The sequence below is a fragment of the Hippoglossus stenolepis genome, chromosome 14, assembly GCF_022539355.2.
Source record: "Hippoglossus stenolepis isolate QCI-W04-F060 chromosome 14, HSTE1.2, whole genome shotgun sequence".
In the NCBI taxonomy this organism is placed as follows: Eukaryota; Metazoa; Chordata; class Actinopteri; order Pleuronectiformes; family Pleuronectidae; genus Hippoglossus; species Hippoglossus stenolepis.
In genome coordinates this window covers 3,032,762-3,057,661 of record NC_061496.1, presented here as the reverse complement: position 1 = coordinate 3,057,661, position 24,900 = coordinate 3,032,762, and the positions used below count along the sequence as shown (strand labels likewise).

Here is a 24,900-nt window from a genome sequence, read left to right as displayed (position 1 = left end):
GTAACACATGAGGACAGGTGCAGACAATCACAGACAGGAAGTAAAACTAGACACGAGACACAAGAACCCAGACTACAAAATAAAACAGGAAACAGAACCCGGAGTGTGAAACAAGAAACACAGGGATGTACTAATAAACAGAAAACACCTCTTCAAAAAGAGGTGGAACCCAAACACCGGCAAATACAAAACCCTTACAGAAACACAAACTCCAGAAATTGTCTTTCCAAAATCAACACACGAATCATTGGTGGAACAAAAATATTCTTCATTAATTAATATCTTCATCTATAATTTCATTGCAAAAACAGAAGAAATTTTGAATAATTGTGCTACACTAATCCTAGAAAATAAAGCACTACATTTTAACATGTTTTTGCTTGAATATCTTCCCTCTCCTGGTTCTGTCTACTGAGGAGAGGAGAGCCTGCCGAGGAAGAGGATGGACTTGGTTTTACAGCCTGATGAAGAAGAGGAAGGGGGTGGTCTGCTGTGAAGATACAGCAACCACAGACCACGGCTGGTGTGGCCGCAGCCGCTCCGTGCCCTCCCTCTCGCCTCCACCTCCACGAAGGCCTTGTGTACCACCTAGACAGGACGAGTCCTCTTTGCCGTTCATGCCAGACAGGTCGGGCCTTGACGCGCAGAACACGTCCGGTCATGCCCAGCTTGGACAGAGGCTGGTTCAGCCTGCAGTCCTCCTCCGCTTGAACTTTGCAGGTGAACGTGGACGCCTGGAGGACTAACATGTTTTCCCTGTCGGTCCATTCATTCAGCCTCTCCAGCCAGCTCCTTCCCTCCAGCTGGAACAGAGCAAAATACATTTGATCACGTCTCTAAAAACTAAGAAGAGTCTAAGTGTCTTGTGATTAAAAGGCTGAAACATCTGATGACGCTAAGGTACACAACTGAAGTTATGTCCCTAACATCTGCTGGTGGTCGCTAACATCCGATAACACCAACTGGTGGTAGACATTAATAAGTGCAGTACAAGGGATATTCTCCATCTTGTTGTATATTCCACCCCCTAAACAAACAGTCATCGATTGAGTTGCTGTTGCCTCGTTTTAGCTAAACTTCAGTTGTTTAGTAAACTCAGTGTCTGTTAAAGACAAATAACATTGCACAGGCTGGTAAGTTGTAAGATGCATATTATACACATGTAGTAGTTTTGCCATTTTGGTCTCTACTAACTCCTGAGGAACATATTTGGCTTTTTTTTTTTTAGTGCATAGATGTTCAACTTCCTTCCCAGCTTGTCTCCATCTTTGTTCGTCTGCTGTTATGCCTGACGGGAGTGAGCAGCAGGTTTTATCTGAGCTTCTCAATGTGAAAAAAATATATTGTTTTTACGCTGTGTACCTTCAGCAGAGGGTCGGAGCCGTCTGTGGACTGTTTAGGCAACAGGATCAACATGCTGAGCTCATCCTTCTCATACGGCAGCTCCAGGATCTGCAGATCACCGATGGAGTTGTAGTTCAGATTCTTCTTCTGGAACATCATCTGGACTGGTTTGCTCTCAGTCTGACACACAGAAACACAATCAACTGAGTCGTTTGGATCAAGTTTCTAACAAATCCCATTGTAAGTTTAAGTTAAGTTACTATCTACTCTAGTTTGAGGAGCTAAGGGACATAGAATGTAATAACCATAAATGAAAGTACACACAATACACAACATGCTAAATTGTGATTTGCGACTTTTTTACCTGGTTGACTTGAAAGGGCATCTCTTTGGTGTTTGCTTCATCAAAGCGGTTCATCCAGTTTCCCTTAAAGTAGATGGCATTGACCAGAACCAGCTTCATACCATCAGAGACTGTCCTCGGCTTCAGGAGATCTTTTATTTTATCTGAAATGTAACAGAAAACCTGACAATTCAGAACAATGTAGAAAGATTTATTCCCCTTTTCATTCAATTCAGGTGTAAAGTCGTACTTTCTGTCTGCTGCTCGACCCAGGTGTTGATCTCCACTCTGCTCGCCTCCGCGGCCCTGATGAAATCCACAGTCTTCAGGTCGGACTGGTAGTACTCACGCGTGTCTTCCAGGAATTGCTGCAGAGAGCAGATTTCATCTTATACTTTCAAGGAAGTAAAAAAAAAAAATCTATTTAAGTATCAATTTCTGCTGTGATAAGTGGAAAATGAAAACTCACAGGGAGGAACTTTGCGGTTTTCTCCCCATACAGACGATTGGCTGTTTTCAGAATGTGTGATGCCGATGGTGAGTTGATGTCTGCGATTAGCTCCTTGAATTCGGCGTGGACATCATCACCAAGTTCGAATGACAGGGCCTGTGTGGAAGTTTGGATTGACACATGACATTTAAATGCTTTCAGATGTGCACCTCAGAGTCCAGGGTCTGTAGGTGAGGAAGCTAATCTCCAAGTCAGCTGCTCAGAACAGCTCTGAGTCTCTGAATGACAGGTAACAGAGACATGGTGTGATGTACCTGGGCCATTTGAGCAGCTGTGTCTCCTCGGGCTCCCAGGTAGACCATAGCCAGAGCTGAACTGATGCTCAGCGGAGAGAAGAACATATTCCCCGATGGGTTTGCTTGGCTCAGAGTCCGGTACAGCTCCACATTGCCTGAGATGTCGATTGAGCTTTGGATTGACCTTTGCATTGACCTTTGGACTGTTATACTGATTGAGCCACTTTGCTGGCTGCTGTTGTTGCTGCTGCCGCTGTTGCCTATGGCTGAGGATGTATGAAGAACCTGTAATGAACAAAAAATGCTTTTTAGACATATTTTTAAATCTGAACAGAAATGCACCTGATTGCTGCTTGATTGTATAACAATTTTTTGCGGAACAAAATGTGCCAAGACCCCCGAGACCCACCAGATGAGTTGGGATTGAACTAAACTCAATTTTATTTGTATATGGAGCCAAATTATAACACACATTCTCTCAAAGCGTGAGAAAAATCCCCAACACGTCAAATCAGATAGAATTATAAATGCAAAATACCTGAGAGATGAGAAGACGGAAGCAGAGAATGTGAACCGAGGCTGAGTGGTCAGTAGAGGAACACGTACACCAGTATATATACAATATATGTGTGTGTGATCAGCGATGAGTCTGACTGTTGGGAACAAACACTAAGTATAGGCCACAATCTCGCACCAGTGGGAAAAAAACACAACCGACACAAGTTTGAGAATGTCAGGACATCTCTTTGTGCAAACAATTCTGAGGAAATGTTTGCACAACCTCTTTGTGCAATGACTCTGATAAAGTGTATTTATTTGTCTTTAGAACTTATTTGTTATAAATAATAAACTTTATTACTGCAGATGTCTACTGTTAACCTTCTGAGAGCCACTGGGATCGTATACGATCTCAAATATCATGTTGTCTTTAGAGCGTCATGACTCCTCAATGGTCTGAGCTAGAGACATGCCGTTTTTTCCTGTTGAACTGAAGAAACAGCGCTAACAAGCAAGCCCCTGTTTGTGAGTAATTTACAGCACTTAGCGTTCACATTCTTCCTTCTCTCCAGGAAATGTATCGTCCATATTGTGGAACTGAATTTGTGGGACGTTTTGGATGTTTTTTTGGCTCCTGTGGCAGCAGTGTCCATCACTTTTAGGTGTCCCCTGAAACACTTCAGCTGTCGCTTCCGAATTGCAGCTGCTTGTAATGTGTTGTGTTGTCAAATTGATGAAGACGTTTTCTTACTTTGCTTGTAAGTTTTAACCACAGATGTGTTTTCTTGAGTTGCAGTGCGTTGAGCTCTCAGGGCCACCGTAGAAATGTGTGTCTGTGGGATTTACTGAGATAATGTCTCGTCCTCACCCATCAAGGAGAGTCACAGTGTAACCACTGGCAACCATCATAAACCTTTGGACCCACTGTTACATAACTGCCACCAGACTCCCCCTCTTCAGAAGCCCTCCCTCCCTTTTCCTGTCTCCCTCACACCTTGAACATAGTTTATATAACACCTCGTGGAACCTGAGTCACAATATGAGTTCATGAAGAATTCTTTGAATGTTAATAATCAAAACACTTTCTTATATAAGTTAGAAGTGCCCTGATTTCATGTAAGGACCAAATCAGAGAAAACACCTCACAATAATCAATGACACGCACACATTTTGTTGGCTACAAGAAACTGTTAAGGTTTCAAACTGATTTTTTTACTTTAAATGCATTTATTTGCCTTTTTCAAACCCTAAGTAGAATTTAATTTCAGTTTTTTACCTCCACATAGGAGGTTATGCTTTCACTTTGTTTGTCTGTGTAGTGGGAATTTATCATGAGATGTGAAATAATGAGTTTCTCAGACCGGAGTTGTCTTTGAGTTTTAATTATTAGCTCTGCAGAGGTTAAACAGTCAGCAACAAGGCTTCAGAGTGCAACCACGGGTCGTTAAAAAGGAACGTTTTTATACAATGTGATAAACAGCAAACGCTCTGCCGCCTTGCATCACTTTCTATAGAAGGAGAGGAACAACCCCAGCACCCAGTTGCACATATAAGGTCAACAGGAGGTGAAATCACCAAGTGCACAGAAAACAGTTAAAACAGCAGTAAGACATTGATCAGTGGAATTTTCATTACGTCTGTCTGTCTCTTAGTTAGCATCTGTCTCTTGGTGCCTATCCAAATAAATGGGTGGATTCAGGCATTTTGTTTCAGCTTTTCAATATATGGCAGAAGTGGGGGGTGCACATGATCGCACACAAATGTCTCTATTACGAGCATCAGATTCAGAGCGACAGGTACACAGAATAAAGAGTGAAGGAAAAGTTCTCGCATGAGACAGAGGGCGGTGTTGAATACCGCTTGAGGGTATGTGCACAACTGCAGCTGAAACTACGAGATCTGACTGTCTGCATGGACAGTGTTGTGCAATTGATACAATAAACGTGACACCATTAAATGGTGTGCCTTTCGGCATTCAATAAATTAGGTTATTCGACAAAAATATTGAATATTAATATTAAAAATATTAATATTAAATAATAACTATAATTAATTAAAGTTACCTCGGGGCACCACCCGTCAAAGGAAGGGAAAAGATAGCCAATTTATTGATTAAGTCATAAAAGTACAAAGTACAAATTTGAAAATCTGATTAAGTATTAAATGAATAACTATAACCAAAATTAGCATATAGATAGTTAGCAAAGTTGAAGGATATAGAGTTCTTGACAGTGTAGAGGTTGGCAAAATTCACACCTATGCAATATTAATGAAAACAACATTTGTGAAAGAAAAACATTTATTATGAATATAATAAAGTACAAACACAAATTACTAAAGGTGTACTTACTATATAAATATGTGTACGTGAGTATGCGTGTAGGTTAGAGAAAGTAGCTAGTTGCATGCAAAGAAAGACTGTGAAGAGCATAACATAACTAAAATTAACTTTCAAATAACTTATAACCAAAATATCACAGCAACACAAATCAAACTTATAAACATCACATGGAATCGAATAAACAGTCTTTGCTTAGCCTAGTATAATTATTAAGCCCAGTTGTGTTCCCCGTCCATGAAAAGGGAAAAAAGGTTGATGTGCTGTTTGGAAGTCCAGTGAAGTCGCCTTTGCTGGTTTGTGGCTCCTGTTGTTGTGGTTCTACAGCGATGCAGCTCTTGTGCTGGGCTCCAGGGCAGGCTCAAGCCGCTGCCTTTTGAAGGTTTTAGCAGTCTGCTCCAGTCAGGCCTGCTTGAAGGTTGGTAGAGCTGGTGGTGAGGGAAGTTTCCTCACTGGTGAGTGGAAAGCTGCACCTCTCCTCCATTGAAGTTGGAGCAGAAAGAGAGGTGAGCTGGAGTAGCTACACTTCTCCTCTTGGAGAGTTGAGGGAAGAGAATGAGAGTCGGAAGAGACAGAAGAGAGGGGGACTTGGGTCAGATGGCCTGGGTTGACCTCATGGGTCATGGGGCCCAGAGACCAATAGTGGTTGAAACTTGTGTCCCTGGTAATTTTTCACACCTGTGTGTGACGTTGAAGCACCCTGGGAGACTGAGTTCTGGAGGCTCTGGTTTGTCTCCAGAACAAAGAACACGTGGTCAGGTTTTGACTACACATGTAGGCCGAACTGTAGTTCACAAATACCAGGTCCCAACACCAGTGAGAGATAAACGTAAATTCGACTGAGTCCAATGCTGATTCAAGTAGAATTTTTATGCAAAACGAAATGCAACTCAATCTGCTGAGGACTAAAACAAGAGTCCTGCTTTGTTCTGGGCCAAATGGAAAAGTACATCGGATCAAAGCTCTACAGTTACACTCGTCTGTCGAGGTTGCTGAGTTGTTGTCAGTGTGAAGGATCGGAGGGCTGGGGTTCCAATATGTCGGGGCATCAGTGAGTGTGTACATCTGTGCACACTGCACAGCATGTGTGTTTACATGTGAGCCGTCGTGTGCTGGGTTTGCAGAGCTTGAGCCTTTCATGAGGAACGTGTCCTTCACTCGTGTGATGGTCTTCATCCGTGTGCATTGTACACGACCCTCAGAGCAGAATGTCTGGGACTCAGTAACAATCTGGCCCAGTTCTGGTTCCTTGGTTTCTTAACATGCGAGTTGAAGCATGATACAAACATTTTCAAGTGTCAGCATCAGATGTTTTGGTCTTTATCCGCCGCCATTATCCCCTAACCCCGAAAAACAGCAATGAACCCTGGGATAGGTCGGCCTGAGAGGGATCCGCCTGTTGGAGCCGTCATTGCTCGGGATGGAAGGAACCATTTCAAAACGGGACGGTGTTATCGCCTCGCTGGGACGCAAACTATCTTCAAATGCATTCAATATATTTTAATATTTTTTACCTTTTTCTGAAGTGGGCATTAGTGCAATTTATACTATTGCTTTTCAGTTTTTAATTCTGCTATAAACTGCATGAATACTTTCTGATTACAAACTTTGCTGGTTCACTTCTTCATCATCATTATTCTTTCTTTGGTTTATCTTTGGTTTATATGTTATGTAATTCTCTGTCACAGCAGGAAATATAATTGCACATTTATATCTCACTTATTAGAACCATTTTAACCATATTCAATATCGGACAGCCTCTATTGTTTTGAACGAGTCTGACCCGGACGATCTCCTGCTGCTTCCTCACATGTGAAACACAAACTCCAGAAATTGTCTTTCCAAAATCAACACACAAATCATGATATTCTTCATTAATTAATAGCTTCATCTATAACTTCAGTGCAAAAACAGACAAAAACACAGAACATAAAGACCACATTTTAAGGATTAAGCCTTTATTTGAATATCTTCCTCTCCTGGTTCTGTCTACTGAGGAGACGAGAACCTGCCGAGGAAGAGGATGGTCTGGGTTTTATTGTGGGTGATGTAGAAGAGGAAGGGGTGGTCTGCTGTGAAGTGTTCCTCCTTCAACCCACAGCAAGTATTAGTGACCACGGCTCCTGTGGCCGCATCCGCAGCCGCCTCCGTGCCCTCCTCGTTCACCTCCACGACGGCCTTGTGTACCACCTTAGACAGGAACAGATCTCTTTTGCCGTTCATGCCAGACAGGTCGGCCTTTGACGCGCAGAACGCGTCCGTCATGCCCAGCTTGGACAGAGGCTCGTTCAGCTCGTAGTCCTCCTCCAGCTTGAACTTTGGCAGGTGAACGTGGACGTATGACTTGTCGTCATTGTTTTTCTTGTTGGTCCATTCCTTCAGCCTCTCCAGCGTCACCTCCTTCTCCAGCTGGAACAGAGCAAATACATTTGATCTTAAAACTAAGCAGAGGGTGTCTTGTGATTAAAAGGCTGAAACATCTGATGACGCTAAGGTACACAACTGAAGTTATGTCCCTAACATCTGCTGGTGGTCGCTAACATCCGATAACACCAACTGGTGGTAGGCATTAATAAGTGCAGTACAAGGGATATTCTCCATCTTGTTGTATATTCCACCCCCTAAAAAAATCGACTGAGCTGCTGTTGCCTCGTTTTAGCTAAACTTCAGTTGTTTAGTTAAAACAGTGTCTGTTAAAGAGGAAAATATCTGGCTTTTTAGTGCATAGATGTTCAACTTCCTTCACCAGATTGTCTGTCTGCTGTTAGGTGCTCGTCGGGGAGTGAGCAGCAGGTTTTATCTGAGCTTCTCAATGTGAAAACAATCTGATCAATTGATTTTATGCTGTGTACCTTCAGCAGAGGGTCGGAGCCGTCTGTGGACCTTTTAGGCAACAGGATCAACATGCTGAGCTCATCCTTCTCATACGGCAGCTCCAGGATCTGCAGAGCGTGGTCAGGGTCGTAGTTGCAGTGCAGATTCATTTTCTGGTACATCATCTGGACTGGTTTGCTCTCATTCTGACACACAGAAACACAATCAACTGAGGCGTTTGGATCAAATCAAAGTTTCTAACAAATCCCTTTGTAAGTTTAAGTGAAATTACTATCTACTCTAGTTTGAGGAGCTAAGGGACATAGAATGTAATAACCACGAATGAAAGGACACACAATACACAACATGCTAAATTGTGATGAGCGATTTTTTTACCTGGCTGACTTTAAAGGGCATCTCTTTGGTCTGTGCTTTATCAAAGCGGTTCATCCAGTTTCCCTTAAAGTAGATGGCATTGACCAGAACCAGCTTCGTCACTGCAGAGACTGTCCTCGGCTTCAGGAGATCTTTTATTTTATCTGCAATGTAACAGAAAACCTGACAATTCAGAACAATGTAGAAAGATTTATTCCCTTTTTCATTCAATTCAGGTGTAAAGTCGCACTTCTGTCTGCTGTTCGACCTAGGTGTTGATCTCCACTCTACTCGCTCCGCGGCCCTGATGAAACTACTGTCTCAGGCCTGACTGGTAGTACTCACATGGTTTCCAGAATTGCTGCAGAGACAGATTTCATCTTATACTTTCAAAGAAATTTAAAAAATCAATTTAAGCATCAATTTCCAGCTTTGATAAGTGGAAATGAAAACTCACAGGGAGGAACTTTGCGTTTTCTCCCATACAGGACGATTGGTTGTTTTGTGGAATGTGTGATGCCGATGGTGAGTTGATGTCTGCGATTAGCTTCTGAATTGGCGTGAACTTTCACCAGAGCTGAAATGAGACAGGGCCTGTGGGAAGTTTGGATTGACATGACATTTAAATGTTTAGATGTGCAATCAGAGTCCAGGGTCTGTAGGTGAGGAAGCTAATCTCCAAGTCATTGCTCCTAACATTTTCTGGAAGTTTTCCTGCCACCACTTGTAAATGTAGAAATCAGAAGGTTCCAAAATCTCATCTCTCACCTGCAAATTCTACATATTCACAATGTAGAATCTGTTTATAGAGATTTCTGTGTAGAAACCCGAGTGAGACACTGCAGATTAAAATCTGCACATTTTTTACACTGAAGTCATTAATAGGATGAGACGAAAATAAGATACAAATAAGAAACTGTAAAGATTTGTTCTTCTGTTCCGAAAGCAACTACGAATGTAGAACTGAACTCAACTGTCAGTTCAATGTCCTGCTGTCAGAGAACAGCACATACTGGACCTTGTGTCAGGATTTATCTAGAGCCAAAGAACAGATGGTCAGAACACTGCTCCAGTCTGCCCATCATAACCAACTGGTCCCACAGTTTGAGTCTCTGAGTCTCTGAATGACAGGTAACAGAGACATGGTGTGATGTACCTTTCCATTTGAGTAGCTGTGTTCCTCTGGCCCAGGGTAGACTATATCCAGAGCTGAACTGATGCTCAGCGGAGAGAAGAATATATTCCCCGATGGGTTTGCATCGCTCAGAGTCTGGAACAGCTCCGAGGCAAAGGCATTGATTGAAAAGCTGATGCCCATGGCTGAGGATGTACAGTTGTCCTGTAATGAACAAAAAATGCTTTTTAGACATATTTTTAAATCTGAACAGAAATGCACCTGATTGCTCCTTGATTGTATTACAATTTTTTGCGGAACAAAATGTGCCAAGACCCCCGAGACCCACCAGATGAGTTGGGATTGAACTAAACTCAATTTTATCTGTATATGGAGCCAAATCATAACAAACAGACTGGAGATGGAGAAAAATCCCCGACACGTAAAATCAGATAGAATTATATACGCAAATTACCTGAGAGATGAGAAGACGTGGAAGCAGAGAATGTGAACCTGGAGGTTGAGTGGTCAGTAGAGGAACACGTACACCAGTATATATACATTATATGTGTGGGTGTGACTGGGCGATGAGTCACTGACTGCTGGGAACAAAACACCGTTATAGGACAACTGCGCACCAGTGGAAAAAACACAACTGACAGCAATTCTGAGGAAATGTTTGCACAACTCCTTTGTGCGATGACCTGCTAAATGCATTTATTTATCTTTATCACTTTTACTGAGAATCTGCATGTTAATGTTTTACAACTCTGTTTTTATGTTGTGCCTTTATGAAGCACTTTGCAACATATGTTATGAAAAGTGCTCTATAAATACAGCTTATTATTATTATTATTATTATTAATATTACTATTAATCGCGTGTGCCTTTCAAATGTGAACAACGAAGAAGGAGATTCCTGTATGGAGCCGGATTCTTGCCTAAACAGAAGTACAGAATGCTTTGATTGATGTATGGGTGTAACTCATGACAAACAAGGGCATGTGTGATATGTTTCTGATCTTCCAACATCAAATCTTCTCTTTATGCCTTTACTCTCTTCAAATTTCTTATGACATAAAGGACCCAGCCTCTGTGAGCAATACGGCCGCAGTTACAGCAAACTAGTTAAGAAATAGTTTTTATCCCTAAGTAAATTAAACCATGATAAAAGTGGTGTTTAATGGCGATAATGACAAATCATGCCACAGAAAATGAATTATACGTTGCATTCAAATGAATTCATGCACTGACCGTGTGCAGAGTTATGGTGAAAATATTAAATTTCATGCTTTCAAAGTTTATAATGGAATCAGGTTCAGAGAAGACAAACACACTGCAGGAACATGCAGAATGTTGTGTTCTCTGGTGCCACAAACTAAACTTCCATTTTAATGTCTGGCCGTACTAACTAGGCTGCAACTTCAGAAAGCTGAGTCGAGGGAACGCCTCTTCAGGCGCCATATGATTTGATTTATTCCTATTTTTACGGAAAACAATAATCTATGAATGCATCAATGTGAAATTACTTTACACTACTCCCAAGTTTTTGCTCACCTAAACAGAAGTTGAACGCCTGCCCCCGCTTTAGTTTGAAAATGTTGTAGTGTGGACGACAAAAACGCAGACATTTGGAAGACAATGACTCATCAATATCCACTTCCTGATTGGTTCTTATCAGTCCTGACTAACTACTGGCGGCGAAGGCAAAGCTACTGTAAACACTTAATGTCAGAATATAGTTCCACTTTGTTTGCCGCTCTGAAAACACATCTTACAGCTTTGAGGTGTTTTTTTATGGCAGACAGGATACTTTGGTCTGCTCCTTCCTGAGTTGTTTGATGACTGCCAGGTCCTCGCAGTCTTTTGCTCTTTCTCACCCAGCTGTCCCACCACCGCAGATGCTTTGGCTACAGGCCTTGACAGCTTGGTTCTGTCACTCAGATGGACTCTCCATCATCTGTGTGACGCACGGAGGACAAAAAGATGAAGCCAGGAGAAAACTCTAGAAGGGACACTTTGGAGGTTTATATTTCAGTCTCGGTCAAGCAACACTCACAGATTCATACAGTTGTTTGCATGTTTGTGTGGCATCAACTTTGTTTGAGAAGGAAACTGTGGGCACGGTGGTGTTCAGTCCGTGGACGATGCGCCATCCATGGTGCGCATCACCTTCAGCACCTCCTGAGAAACCCACAGCGGGACACAGAGACAGCCAGCAGCTTCAGGTCAATCAAACCATCCAAACAAATATGTTTATCATTCAAATGTATTTGTGGCGTGGCTCTGTTCTTGGTGCACACATGAAGCTTGAGGCAGGGAGAGCACACCTACCTCCCCCACCCTTCTGTGACAGAACATCTGAGGACAATGGGAGGATTTTCTTATGGTTGTTTTTCCAATGAACACATGTGTCAGAGGTGTTGCTTCATCTGATTTCCATGGAACTGATAAGAAATGATTTACTAATCAAATATAATGATGTATCTCCAAATAATGACTTGTTACAAACCAATGAGTTAATTTCTGAAATAAATAATTGCTAGTTCAAAACTACTTAAATAAATTTGTATATCAAAAATAATGACAAAGTGTTATGAAATCACATATTTTGTTACAATGTGCAATAAGAAGATATCATCACGTAAAAGCCATAACAACAAATACAAATAAGAAGAATCAATAAAAAGGAGACAACATTGCACAAGAGCAAAAAATAATAATTGTAATATGTAAGAATAAAGAGATGACATCACATGTAAAAATGTGATTTAAAAGAAGTCACTGAATCTGCAAACCATCATATGGGATGGACGAAAAGTTTAACATGAAAACCTGACTGAGGTTAGTCAACATTTATATGTATCACACTACATTAACTGAGCTGTATCTAGGTGTATAATAATAAGAATAAACTGGCAGGTACAGGGGAGGTTTGGTACATTTAACAGCATACTACTACTACTACTACAACTACTACTACTACTACAAGTACTATTACTACAACTACAAGTACTATTACTAGTAATACTAATAATAACAATGAAAGCAGCTGTTTGTCCCCGAGGAAGAGGAGCAGGGGTCGGCTCGGACGGATCCACACGCAGGTGGAGGAGGAGGTAGATGTCCAGTGTGTTTATAAACAGATGTTCTTCAACTTCCACGCGTCACTTCATCTGCACTGTCCTCCCTCCGTCTCTTCTTCTGCGGTGGGTTCACTCCCGAGCGGTCTCACTACCGCCACCCCCCGGTGACACTGAGGTAGTGTCAGGGAATCAGGCGAGCCGGTTCTATGTCATTTGATTTTATTTATCGCTGATTTGATGTTTTTATACTTTTACACTGTACTTTTATCACCACTAATGTACAGGACATTTTGTAACATGAAGTTTATCTTGAAAAAATGTAAAGAACTCGATTTAAAGTCAAAAATGTACAAGTCAAAACTGTTAAATTTAAACGAGACAAATAAACAACATTAAAAAGGGGTTAAAGTTAAAAAGGATAAATCTGTACAATTTGTAAATTAATAGTAATAACGTTTTTTAAAGTTTTCATTCCTTCTGCTATCAGGCTACTTGGCTCAGACAGTCAGACATCTTTTATGACTGTGCTTTTTGTTTTGGCAGTTTGAAATCGAGCAGATCTTTGAGTTTTACTACTTTTAATTCAATTTTTTAAAAATGTTGGGTCGTTGTCAGTAATTTTAAACGTGTTCCATCAGCCCTGTTTCTGAAAATTGTCCGTGAACTGCTCATTTTACTTGCACACCCTCCAGTAACTTTATTCTTTATTTCCTGATCCTTTCTCTGCAACGATCTATTAATGAGGACACTTACATACTATAATCTCTCTGGTGCCAGACAATGCTCACAAGAGAGAGGTGAGCCTCAGCATAGTTTGATACAGACGTCTACATGTCTCTGGAGCTGGGACATAATGTGACTTTCAGCTCATTGTTCTATTTCAAGTCATTCTAATACAGCAGGAAATATACTGCACATTTATATCTTACTTAATAGAACCATTTTAACCATATTCAATATCGGACAGCTTCTATTGTTGTAACGAGTCAATCTGACGATCTCCTGCTGCTTCCTCACATGTGAAACTGTTAGGATTTGGTGAGGCAGATGGACCCAGATGCAGAGTTTAAACTTAGAGTATTTTTAATGAAAGAACAAGAATAAACGCAGGAATCTTAAAAAGTTAAACTGAACAAACAAAAGCACAAAGAAAACACAGGAGGCTTACACAGGTGAACAGGACTGGAGCTCAGGAGACACGGGATACAGAAACACAGGCGGACAGGACATCACGGCACTTAGACAACGACGATAGACAACAATCCGACAAGGACAAAGGAAAGCACAGAGGCTTAAATACAGACACAGGGAAGACAGGGGCAATGGGACACAGGTGTAACACATGAGGACAGGTGCAGACAATCACAGACAGGAAGTAAAACTAGACACGAGACACAAGAACCCAGACTACAAAATAAAACAGGAAACAGAACCCGGAGTGTGAAACAAGAAACACAGGGATGTACTAATAAACAGAAAACACCTCTCTTCAAAAAGAGGTGGGAACCTAAACACCGCAAATACAAAACCCTTACAGAAACACAAACCCAGAAATTGTCTTTCCAAATCAGTCAACACACGAATCATTGTGAACAAAATATCTTCTTAATAATTAATATCTTCATCTATAATTTCATTGCAAAAACAGAAGAAAAAACCCAGCTAATTAGCACGAATCCCAGAAAATAAAGACCACATTTTAAGGACTAAGCTTTTATTTGAATATCTTCCTCTCCTGGTTCTGTCTACTGAGGAGAGGAGAGCCTGCCGAGGAAGAGGATGGACTTGGTTTTATTGTGCCTGATGAAGAAGAGGAAGGGGTGGTCTGCTGTGAAGATACAGCAACCATTAGTGACCACGGCTGGTGTGGCCGCAGCCGCCTCCGTGCCCTCCTCGTTCACCTCCACGAAGGCCTTGTGTACCACCTTAGACAGGACGAGTCCTCTTTTGCCGTTCATGCCAGACAGGTCGGCCTTTGACGCGCAGAACACGTCCGTCATGCCCAGCTTGACAGAGGCTTGTTCAGCTCGTAGTCCTCCTCCAGCTTGAACTTTGGCAGGTGAACGTGGACGTCTGAGTGGACTAACATGTTTTCCCTGTCGGTCCATTCATTCAGCCTCTCCAGCGTCAGCTCCTTCTCCAGCTGGAACAGAGCAAATACATTTGATCACGTCTCTAAAAACTAAGAAGAGTCTAAGTGTCTTGTGATTAAAAGGCTGAAACATCTGATGACGCTAAGGTACACAACTGAAGTTATGTCCCAACATCTGCTGGTATTTTTAATATCCGAGCAATGAATTGTGGTGTATTAATAAGTGCAGCACAAGGATATCTTCATTCTGTTGTATATTCCACCCCTAAACAAACAGTCATCGATTGAGTTGCTGTTGCCTCGTTTTAGCTAAACTTCAGTTGTTTAGTAAACTCAGTGTCTGTTAAAGACAAATAACATTGGCACAGGCTGGTCAGTTGTAAGATGCATATTATACACATGTAGTAGTTTTACCATTTTGGTCTCTACCAACTCCTGAGGAACATATCTGGCTTTTTAGTGCATAGATGTTCAACTTCCTTCCCCAGCTTGTCTCCATCTTTGTCTGTCTGCTGTTAGGTGCTCGACGGGGAGTGAGCAGCAGGTTTTATCTGAGCTTCTCAATGTGAAAAAAATCTATTGATTTAACTCTGTGTACCTTCAGCAGAGGGTCGGAGCCGTCTGTGGACTGTTTAGGCAACAGGATCAACATGCTGAGCTCATCCTTCTCATACGGCAGCTCCAGGATCTGCAGATCACCGATGGAGTTGTAGTTCAGATTCTTCTTCTGGAACATCATCTGGACTGGTTTGCTCTCAGTCTGACACACAGAAACACAATCAACTGAGCTGCTTGATCAAGTTTTAACAAACCATTGTAAGTTTAAAGTTAAGTACTATCTACTCTTAGTTTGAGGAGCTAAGGGACATAGAATGTAATAACCATAAATGAAAGTACACACAATACACAACATGATAAATTGTGATTTGCGACTTTTTTACCTGGTTGACATGAAAGGGCATCTCTTTGGTGTTTGCTTCATCAAAGCGGTTCATCCAGTTTCCCTTAAAGTAGATGGCATTGACCAGAACCAGCTTCATACCATCAGAGACTGTCCTCGGCTTCAGGAGATCTTTTATTTTATCTGAAATGTAACAGAAAACCTGACAATTCAGAACAATGTAGAAAGATTTATTCCCCTTTTCATTCAATTCAGGTGTAAAGTCGTACTTTCTGTCTGCTGCTCGACCCAGGTGTTGATCTCCACTCTGCTCGCCTCCGGCCCCGATGAAATCCAAGGTCTTCAGGCCTGACTGGTAGTACTCACGCGTGTCTTCCAGGAATTGCTGCAGAGAGCAGATTTCATCTTACACTTTCAAGGAAGTAAAAAAATTCTATTTAAGTAATAATTTCTGCTGTGGATATGAAAAGAAACTCACAGGGAGGAACTTTATGTTTTCTCCCATACAGACGATTGGCTGTTTTCTGAATGTGTGATGCCGATGGTGAGTTGATGTCTGCGATTAGCTCCTTGAATTCGGCGTGGACATCATCACCAAGTTCGAATGACAGGGCCTGTGTGGAAGTTTGGATTGACACATGACATTTAAATGCTTTAGATGTGCACCTCAGAGTCCAGGGTCTGTAGGTGAGGAAGTCAACTTCCAAGTCAGCTGCTCAGAACAGCTCTGAGTCTCTGAATGACAGGGAACAGAGACATGGTGTATGTAACTAAGCCATTTGAGCAGCTGTGTCTCCCGGGCTCCCAGGTAGACTATAGCCAGAGCTTTGGAACTGGATGCTCAGCGGAGAGAAGAACATATTCTCGATGGGTTTGCTTGGCTCAGAGTCCGCATAAAGCCCACATTGCCTGAGATGTCGATTGAGCTTTGGATTGACCTTTGCATTGACCCTTTTGACTGTTATACTGATTGAGCCACTTTGGGTGCTGCTGTTGTTGTTGCTGCCGCTGTTGCCTCATGGCTGGTGGGATGTGCGAAGGTTGTCCTGTAATGAATAAAAAAAAATTTTTTATGGAACAAATGTGCCAAGACCCCCGAGACCCACCAGATGAGTTGGGATTCAACCAAACTCAATTTTATTTGTATATGGAGCCAAATCATAACAAACATTCTCTCACAGCACGTGATGGAGAAAAAACCCCGACACGTCAAATCAGATAGAATTATATACGCAAATTACCTGAGAGATGAGAAGACGTGGAAGCAGAGAATGTGAACCTGGAGGTTGAGTGGTCAGTAGAGGAACACGTACACCAGTATATATACAATATATGTGTGGGTGTGACTGGGCGATGAGTCTGACTGCTGGGAACAAAACACCGTTATAGGCCAACTGCGCACCAGTGGGAAAAAATGCAACTGACACAAGTTTGAGGAAATGTTTGCACAACCTCTTTGTGCAAACAATTCTGAGGAAATGTTTGCACAACCTCTTTGTGCAATGACTCTGATAAAGTGTATTTATTCATCTTTATAACTTATTTGTTATAAATAATAAACTTTATTACTGCAGATGTCTACTGTTAACCTTCTGAGAGCCACTGGGATCGTATACGATCTCAAATATCATGTTGTCTTTAGAGCGTCATGACTCCTCAATGGTCTGAGCTAGAGACATGCCGTTTTTTCCTGTTGAACTGAAGAAACAGCGCTAACAAGCAAGCCCCTGTTTGTGAGTAATTTACAGCACTTAGCGTTCACATTCTTCCTTCTCTCCAGGAAATGTATCGTCCATATTGTGGAACTGAATTTGTGGGACGTTTGGATGTTTTTTTGGCTCCTGTGGCAGCAGTGTCCATCACTTTTAGGTGTCCCCTGGAAACACTTCAGTTGTCGTTTCCGGAATTGCAGCGCGTTTCTGTAATGTGTTGTGTTGTCAAATTGATGAAGACGTTTTCTTACTTTGCTTGTGTTTTGTCCGTTTGCATGTGTTTTCTTGAGTTGCAGTGCGTTGAGCTCAGGCCACTCAGAGAAACGTGTGTCTGTGGGACATCAGAGATAATGAACTCATTCTCGCCCTAAATTTGTTTTTTATTAATAATAAAAATAGATAATATTTTGTCATTTTTATTATTAATATTAAAATAATAACTTTAATTGATTAGTTACTCGGGGTACCACCCTTCAAAGGAAGGGAAAAGATAGCCAATTTATTGATTAAGTCTCATAGATTAAGGTTCTAACTACAAATTTGGAACTCTGATTACCAATTAAATTAATAACTATAACCAAAATTACTATAGATAGTTAGCTAAGTTGAAGGATATGTCCTTTTGACAGTGTAGAGGTTGGCGAAATTCACTTATGCAACATTAATGAAAAACATTTAGAAAGAAAACATTTATTATGAATATAATAAAGTATAAAAACACAAATTACTAACGGTCTAATTGCTAAACAAAGATAGGTATGGTGTATACACGTGTGTGTCTGTGTGAGTCAGCTGCTTTCAAGATGGTCGCTGGCCAAAAGAGAGATAACACCCTTTCCCCACCTATTGGAATGTTTACGACCTGTAGAGCTAATGAGGTGAAGAGTTATGCGTGGTGTCTGTGTGTGTGTGTGTGTGTGTGTCTGTGTGTGTGTGCCAAATTAGGAGGAAGTTACTAGATTGGATGCAACGAAAGACTGTGCAGAGCATAACAGACTAACATTACTTTCTCAATAACTTGTACCCAAAATATCACAACACCACAAAATCAAACTTAGTAAACTTCAAACAGAATCGAATAAACAGTCTTGCTTAGCCTAGTATAATGATTAAGCCCAGTTTATGTTACCAGTCCGTGGAAAGGGGAAAAAGGAAGTTGCTGTGCAGTTCGTGAGTTTTGTGTCGTCTTGCTGGTTTCAAGGAGCGGTAGCTCAGTTGTTGGCTGGGAAGGTAAGCGCAGGACATCGAGTTGCTGCTAGACGTTGGTAGAGCTTGGAGGGCGAGGAGGTTTTTGGTGAGATGAGCTGGAAGCTGCACCTTTGTGCTCCTCTCGAAGAGTTGGATGGGAAGAGAAGATGTGAGCTGAGAAGAGGCTCCACAGCCCCTCCTGTGGAAGGATTGTAGGAAGAGGCAGGACGAGGCTCACAGCCTTCTCCGTTGAGGAGTTTAGAAAAGAGACAGAAGAGTTTGATCAACCTGGCTTCATTGGCCCGCGGTGACCTCACAGGTCATGGGGTCCAGAGAGTGACCAATGGGAGTTGTGCACCTGTGTCCCTGGGGGTTTCACCCTCCAGGCTCCCCTGGGAGACTGAGTCTTGGAGGAACATGCGGCTTCAGGCTCTGACTGAACATGTAGGCCGAAATGTGCTCTACAAAGAACCATGGCCCAACATAAACCTTTGGACCCTCTGTTACATAACCTGCCACCAGACTCCCTTCAGAAGCCCTCCTCCTTCCTGTCTCCCCACACCTTGAACAGTTTATATAACACCTCGTGGAACCTGAGTCACAATATGAGTTCATGAAGAACTTCTTTGAATGTTACCACCAAAACATCAAGTTAGAAGTGCCCTGATTTCATGTAAGGACCAAATCAGAGAAAACACCTCACAATAATCAATGACACGCACACATTTTGTTGGCCATAAGAAACTGTTAAGGTTTCAAACTGATTTTTTTACTTAAATGCATTTATTTGCCTTTTCAAACCCTAAGTAGAATTTAATTTCAGTTTTTAATGGCATAGGAGGTTATGTTTTCACCTTTGTTTGTCTGTGTAGTGGGAATCTATCATGAGATGTGAAATAATGAGTTTCTCAGACCGAGTTGTCTTTGAGTTTTAATTATTAGCTCTGCAGAGGGTTAAATGAAATGCAACAGCTTCAGAGGCAACCACGGTCGTTAAAAGGAACGCTTATACAATGTGATGAACAGCAAACGCTTGCCGCCTTGCATCACTTTCATAGAAGGAGGAAACAACCCCAGCACCCAGTTGCACATATAAAGGTCAATAGGAGGTGAAACTACCAAGTAATAGAAAACAGTTAAAACAGCAGTAAGACATTGATCACAGTGGAATTTTCCATTACGCCTGTCTGTCTCTTAGTTAGCATCTGTCTCTTGGTGCCTATCCAAATAAATGGGTGGATTCAGGCATTTTGTTTCAGCTTCTTTTTCAATATATGGCAGAAGTGGGGGTGTTATGATCGCACACAAATGTCTCTATTATGAGCATCAGGATTCAGAGCGACAGGTACACAGAATAAAGAGTGAAGGAAAAGTTCTCGCATGAGACAGAGGGCGGTGCTGAATACCGCTTTGAGGTATGTGCACAACTGCAGCTGAAACTACTTGTAGATCTGACTGTCTGCATGGACGGTGTGTTGTGCAACGATACAATAAACGTGACACCATTAAACAGCCTTTCGGCATTCAATAAATTAGGTTATTCGACAAAAATATTGAATATTAATATTAAAAATATTAATATTAAATAATAACTATAATTAATTAAAGTTACCTCGGGGCACCACCCGTCAAAGGAAGGGAAAAGATAGCCAATTTATTGATTAAGTCATAAAAGTACAAAGTACAAATTTGAAAATCTGATTAAGTATTAAATGAATAACTATAACCAAAATTAGCATATAGATAGTTAGCAAAGTTGAAGGATATAGAGTTCTTGACAGTGTAGAGGTTGGCAAAATTCACACCTATGCAATATTAATGAAAACAACATTTGTGAAAGAAAAACATTTATTATGAATATAATAAAGTACAAACACAAATTACTAAAGGTGTACTTACTATATAAATATGTGTACGTGAGTATGCGTGTAGGTTAGAGAAAGTAGCTAGTTGCATGCAAAGAAAGACTGTGAAGAGCATAACATAACTGCTTAAAATTAACTTTCAAATAACTTATAACCAAAATATCACAGCAACACAAATCAAACTTATAAACATCACATGGAATCGAATAAACAGTCTTTGCTTAGCCTAGTGTAATTATTAAGCCCAGTTGTGTTCCCCGTCCATGAAAAGGGAAAAAAGGTTGATGTGCTGTTTGAAGTCCAGTGAAGTCGTCTTGCTGGTTTGTGGCTCCTGTTGTTGTGGTTCTGCTGTGCGATGCAGCTCTTGTGCTGAAGTTCTTAGGCAGGCTCTCACGTTGCTGCCTTTTGGAAGGTTTTAGCAGTCTGCTCCAGACAGGCTTGCTTGAAGGTTGGTAGAGCTTGTGGTGAGGAAGTCACTGGTGAGTGAAAGCTGCACCTCTCCTCCATTGAAGTTGAGCAGAAAGAGAGGTGAGTTGAGAAGCTGCTACTTCCTCTTGGAGAGTTGAGTGGAAGAGAATGAGTCGAAAGAGACAGAAGAGACGGGGGACTTGGCTTATATTGGCCTGCTGACCTCATGGGTCATGGGGCCCAGAGTGACCAATAGTGGTTGAAACTTGTGTCCCTGGTAATTTTTCACACCTGTGTGTGACGTTGAAGCACCCTGGGAGACTGAGTTCTGGAGGCTCTGGTTTGTCTCCAGAACAAAAAACACGTGGTCAGGTTTTGACTACACATGTAGGCCGAACTGTAGTTCACAAATACCAGGTCCCAACACCAGTGAGAGATAAACGTAAATTCGACTGAGTCCAATGCTGATTCAAGTAGAATTTTTATGCAAAACGAAATGCAACTCAATCTGCTGAGGACTAAAACAAGAGTCCTGCTTTGTTCTGGGCCAAATGGAAAAGTACATCGGATCAAAGCTCTACAGTTACACTCGTCTGCCGAGGTTGCCGAGTTGTTGTCAGTGTGAAGGATCGGAGGGGCTGGGGTTCCCAGTATGTCGGGAATAGTGAGTGTGTACATCTGTGCACACTGCACAGCATGTGTGTTTACATGTGAGCCGTCGTGTGCTGGGTTTGCAGAGCTTGTGTCTTTCATGAGGAACGTGTCCTTCACTCGTGTGATGGTCTTCATCCGTGTGCATTGTACACGACCCTCGGAGCAGAATGTCCGGGGCTCAGTAACAATCTGGCCCAGTTCTGGTTCCTTGGTTTCTTAACATGCGAGTTGAAGCATGATACAAACATTTTCAAGTGTCAGCATCAGATGTTTTGGTCTTTATCCGCCGCCATTATCCCCTAACCCCGAAAAACAGCAATGAACCCTGGGATAGGTCGGCCTGAGAGGGATCCGCCTGTTGGAGCCGTCATTGCTCGGGATGGAAGGAACCATTTCAAAACGGGACGGTGTTATCGCCTCGCTGGGACGCAAACTATCTTCAAATGCATTCAATATATTTTAATATTTTTTACCTTTTTCTGAAGTGGGCATTAGTGCAATTTATACTATTGCTTTTCAGTTTTTAATTCTGCTATAAACTGCATGAATACTTTCTGATTACAAACTTTGCTGGTTCACTTCTTCATCATCATTATTCTTTCTTTGGTTTATCTTTGGTTTATATGTTATGTAATTCTGTCACAGCAGGAAATATACTGCACATTTATATCTCACTTATTAGAACCATTTTAACCATATTCAATATCGGACAGCCTCTATTGTTTTGAACGAGTCTGACCCGGACGATCTCCTGCTGCTTCCTCACATGTGAAACACAAACTCCAGAAATTGTCTTTCCAAAATCAACACACAAATCATGATATTCTTCATTAATTAATAGCTTCATCTATAACTTCAGTGCAAAAACAGACAAAAACACAGAAAATAAAGACCACATTTTAAGGATTAAGCCTTTATTTGAATATCTTCCTCTCCTGGTTCTGTCTACTGAGGAGACGAGAACCTGCCGAGGAAGAGGATGGTCTGGGTTTTATTGTGGGTGATGTAGAAGAGGAAGGGGTGGTCTGCTGTGAAGTGTTCCTCCTTCAACCCACAGCAAGTATTAGTGACCACGGCTCCTGTGGCCGCATCCGCAGCCGCCTCCGTGCCCTCCTCGTTCACCTCCACGACGGCCTTGTGTACCACCTTAGACAGGAACAGATCTCTTTTGCCGTTCATGCCAGACAGGTCGGCCTTTGACGCGCAGAACGCGTCCGTCATGCCCAGCTTGGACAGAGGCTCGTTCAGCTCGTAGTCCTCCTCCAGCTTGAACTTTGGCAGGTGAACGTGGACGTATGACTTGTCGTCATTGTTTTTCTTGTTGGTCCATTCCTTCAGCCTCTCCAGCGTCACTCTTCTCCAGCTGGAACAGAGCAAATACATTTGATCTAAACTAAGAAGAGTCTAAGTGTCTTGTGATTAAAAGGCTGAAACATCTGATGACGCTAAGGTACACAACTGAAGTTATGTCCCTAACATCTGCTGGTGGTCGCTAACATCCGATAACACCAACTGGTGGTAGGCATTAAAAAGTGCAGTACAAGGGATATTCTCCATCTTGTTGTATATTCCACCCCCTAAAAAAATCGACTGAGCTGCTGTTGCCTCGTTTTAGCTAAACTTCAGTTGTTTAGTTAAAACAGTGTCTGTTAAAGAGGAAAATATCTGGCTTTTTAGTGCATAGATGTTCAACTTCCTTCACCAGATTGTCTGTCTGCTGTTAGGTGCTCGTCGGGGAGTGAGCAGCAGGTTTTATCTGAGCTTCTCAATGTGAAAACAATCTGATCAATTGATTTTATGCTGTGTACCTTCAGCAGAGGGTCGGAGCCGTCTGTGGACCTTTTAGGCAACAGGATGAACATGCTGAGCTCATCCTTCTCATACGGCAGCTCCAGGATCTGCAGAGCGCAGTCAGGGTCGTAGTTGCAGTGCAGATTCATTTTCTGGTACATCATCTGGACTGGTTTGCTCTCATTCTGACACACAGAAACACAATCAACTGAGGCGTTTGGATCAAATCAAAGTTTCTAACAAATCCCTTTGTAAGTTTAAGTGAAATTACTATCTACTCTAGTTTGAGGAGCTAAGGGACATAGAATGTAATAACCACGAATGAAAGGACACACAATACACAACATGCTAAATTGTGATGAGCGATTTTTTTACCTGGCTGACTTTAAAGGGCATCTCTTTGGTGGTTGCTTTATCAAAGCGGTTCATCCAGTTTGCCTTAAAGTAGATGGCATTGACCAGAACCAGCCTCGTACCATCAGAGACTGTCCTCGGCTTCAGGAGATCTTTTATTTTATCTGCAATGTAACAGAAAACCTGACAATTCAGAACAATGTAGAAAGATTTATTCCCTTTTTCATTCAATTCAGGTGTAAAGTCGTACTTTCTGTCTGCTGCTCGACCCAGGTGTTGATCTCCACTCTGCTCGCCTCCGCGGCCCTGATGAAATCCACAGTCTTCAGGCCTGACTGGTAGTACTTACACGTGGCTTCCAGGAATTGCTGCAGAGAGCAGATTTCATCTTATACTTTCAAAGAAATTTAAAAAAAATCAATTTAAGCATCAATTTCAGCTTTGATAAGTGGAAAATGAAAACTCACAGGGAGGAACTTTGCGGTTTTCTCCCCATACAGACGATTGGCTGTTTTCAGAATGTATGATGCCGATGGTGAGTTGATGTCTGCGATTAGCTTCTTGAATTCAGCGTGGAACTCTTCACCAGAGCTGAATATCAGGGCCTGTGGGAAGTTTGGATTGACACATGACATTTAAATGCTTTCAGATGTGCACCTCAGAGTCCAGGGTCTGTAGGTGAGGAAGCTAATCTCCAAGTCAGCTGCTCCCAACATTTTCTGGAAGTTTTCCTGCCAGCCCACTTGTAAAATGTAGAAATCAGAAGGTTCCAAAATCTCATCTCTCACCTGCAAATTCTACATATTCACACGCAGAATCTGTTTATAGAGATTTCTTGTGTAGAAACCCGAGTGAGACACTGCAGATTAAAATCTGCACATTTTTTACACTGAAGTCATTAATAGATGACGAAAAAATAAGATACAAAGAAACTGTAAGATTTGTTCTTCTGTTCCGGAAAGCAAACTGGTTTAATGAACTGAACTCAACTGTCAGTTCAATGTCCTGCTGTCAGAGAACAGCACATACTGGACCCAGTCAGGGATTTATTCAGAGTCAGGTAAAGGAACAGATGGTTTAGAAACACTGCTCAGTCTGCTCCATCATAACCAACTGGTCCCACAGCCTGAGCCCTGGAATGACAGGGAACAGAGACATGGTGTGATGTACCTTTCCATTTGAGCAGCTGTGTCTCCTCTGGCTCCCAGGCAGACTATATCCAGAGCTGAACGATGCTCAAGCGGAGAAAGAATATATTCCCCGATGGGTTTGCATC

At 41.9% G+C, this 24,900-nt stretch overlaps 2 protein-coding genes and 1 pseudogene across 3 annotated transcripts in view; all 3 read right to left on the bottom strand.

Annotated features, from left to right (window-relative positions):
* Positions 1 to 408: 408 nt before the first annotated feature.
* LOC118121267 lies at positions 409 to 10,161 on the bottom strand (annotated as a pseudogene).
* The window catches only part of LOC118121266 (leukocyte elastase inhibitor-like), a 57,921-nt gene continuing 40,232 nt past the window's right edge, over positions 7,212 to 24,900 (bottom strand). The window contains exons 3-7 of one of the 2 annotated variants that reach the window (XM_047343102.1): positions 24,092 to 24,229; positions 23,875 to 23,992; positions 23,646 to 23,788; positions 23,288 to 23,455; positions 7,212 to 7,679 (exon numbers count right to left, since the gene is read on the bottom strand). In XM_047343102.1, the coding sequence (XP_047199058.1) occupies positions 7,260 to 7,679; positions 23,288 to 23,455; positions 23,646 to 23,788; positions 23,875 to 23,992; positions 24,092 to 24,229 (987 nt within the window). In that variant the 3' untranslated portion in view covers positions 7,212 to 7,259. Of the gene's footprint in view, positions 7,680 to 8,122; positions 8,291 to 8,480; positions 8,624 to 23,287; positions 23,456 to 23,645; positions 23,789 to 23,874; positions 23,993 to 24,091; positions 24,230 to 24,900 lie in introns of both variants that reach the window. The other variant, XM_047343103.1, reaches the window with a different exon arrangement.
* The window catches only part of LOC118121155 (leukocyte elastase inhibitor A), an 81,361-nt gene continuing 70,817 nt past the window's right edge, over positions 14,357 to 24,900 (bottom strand). Inside the window, 4 exon segments of the mRNA XM_047343104.1 lie at positions 14,357 to 14,670; positions 14,673 to 14,802; positions 15,350 to 15,511; positions 15,693 to 15,835. Of these exon segments, the coding sequence (XP_047199060.1) occupies positions 14,405 to 14,670; positions 14,673 to 14,802; positions 15,350 to 15,511; positions 15,693 to 15,835 (701 nt within the window). The 3' untranslated portion in view covers positions 14,357 to 14,404.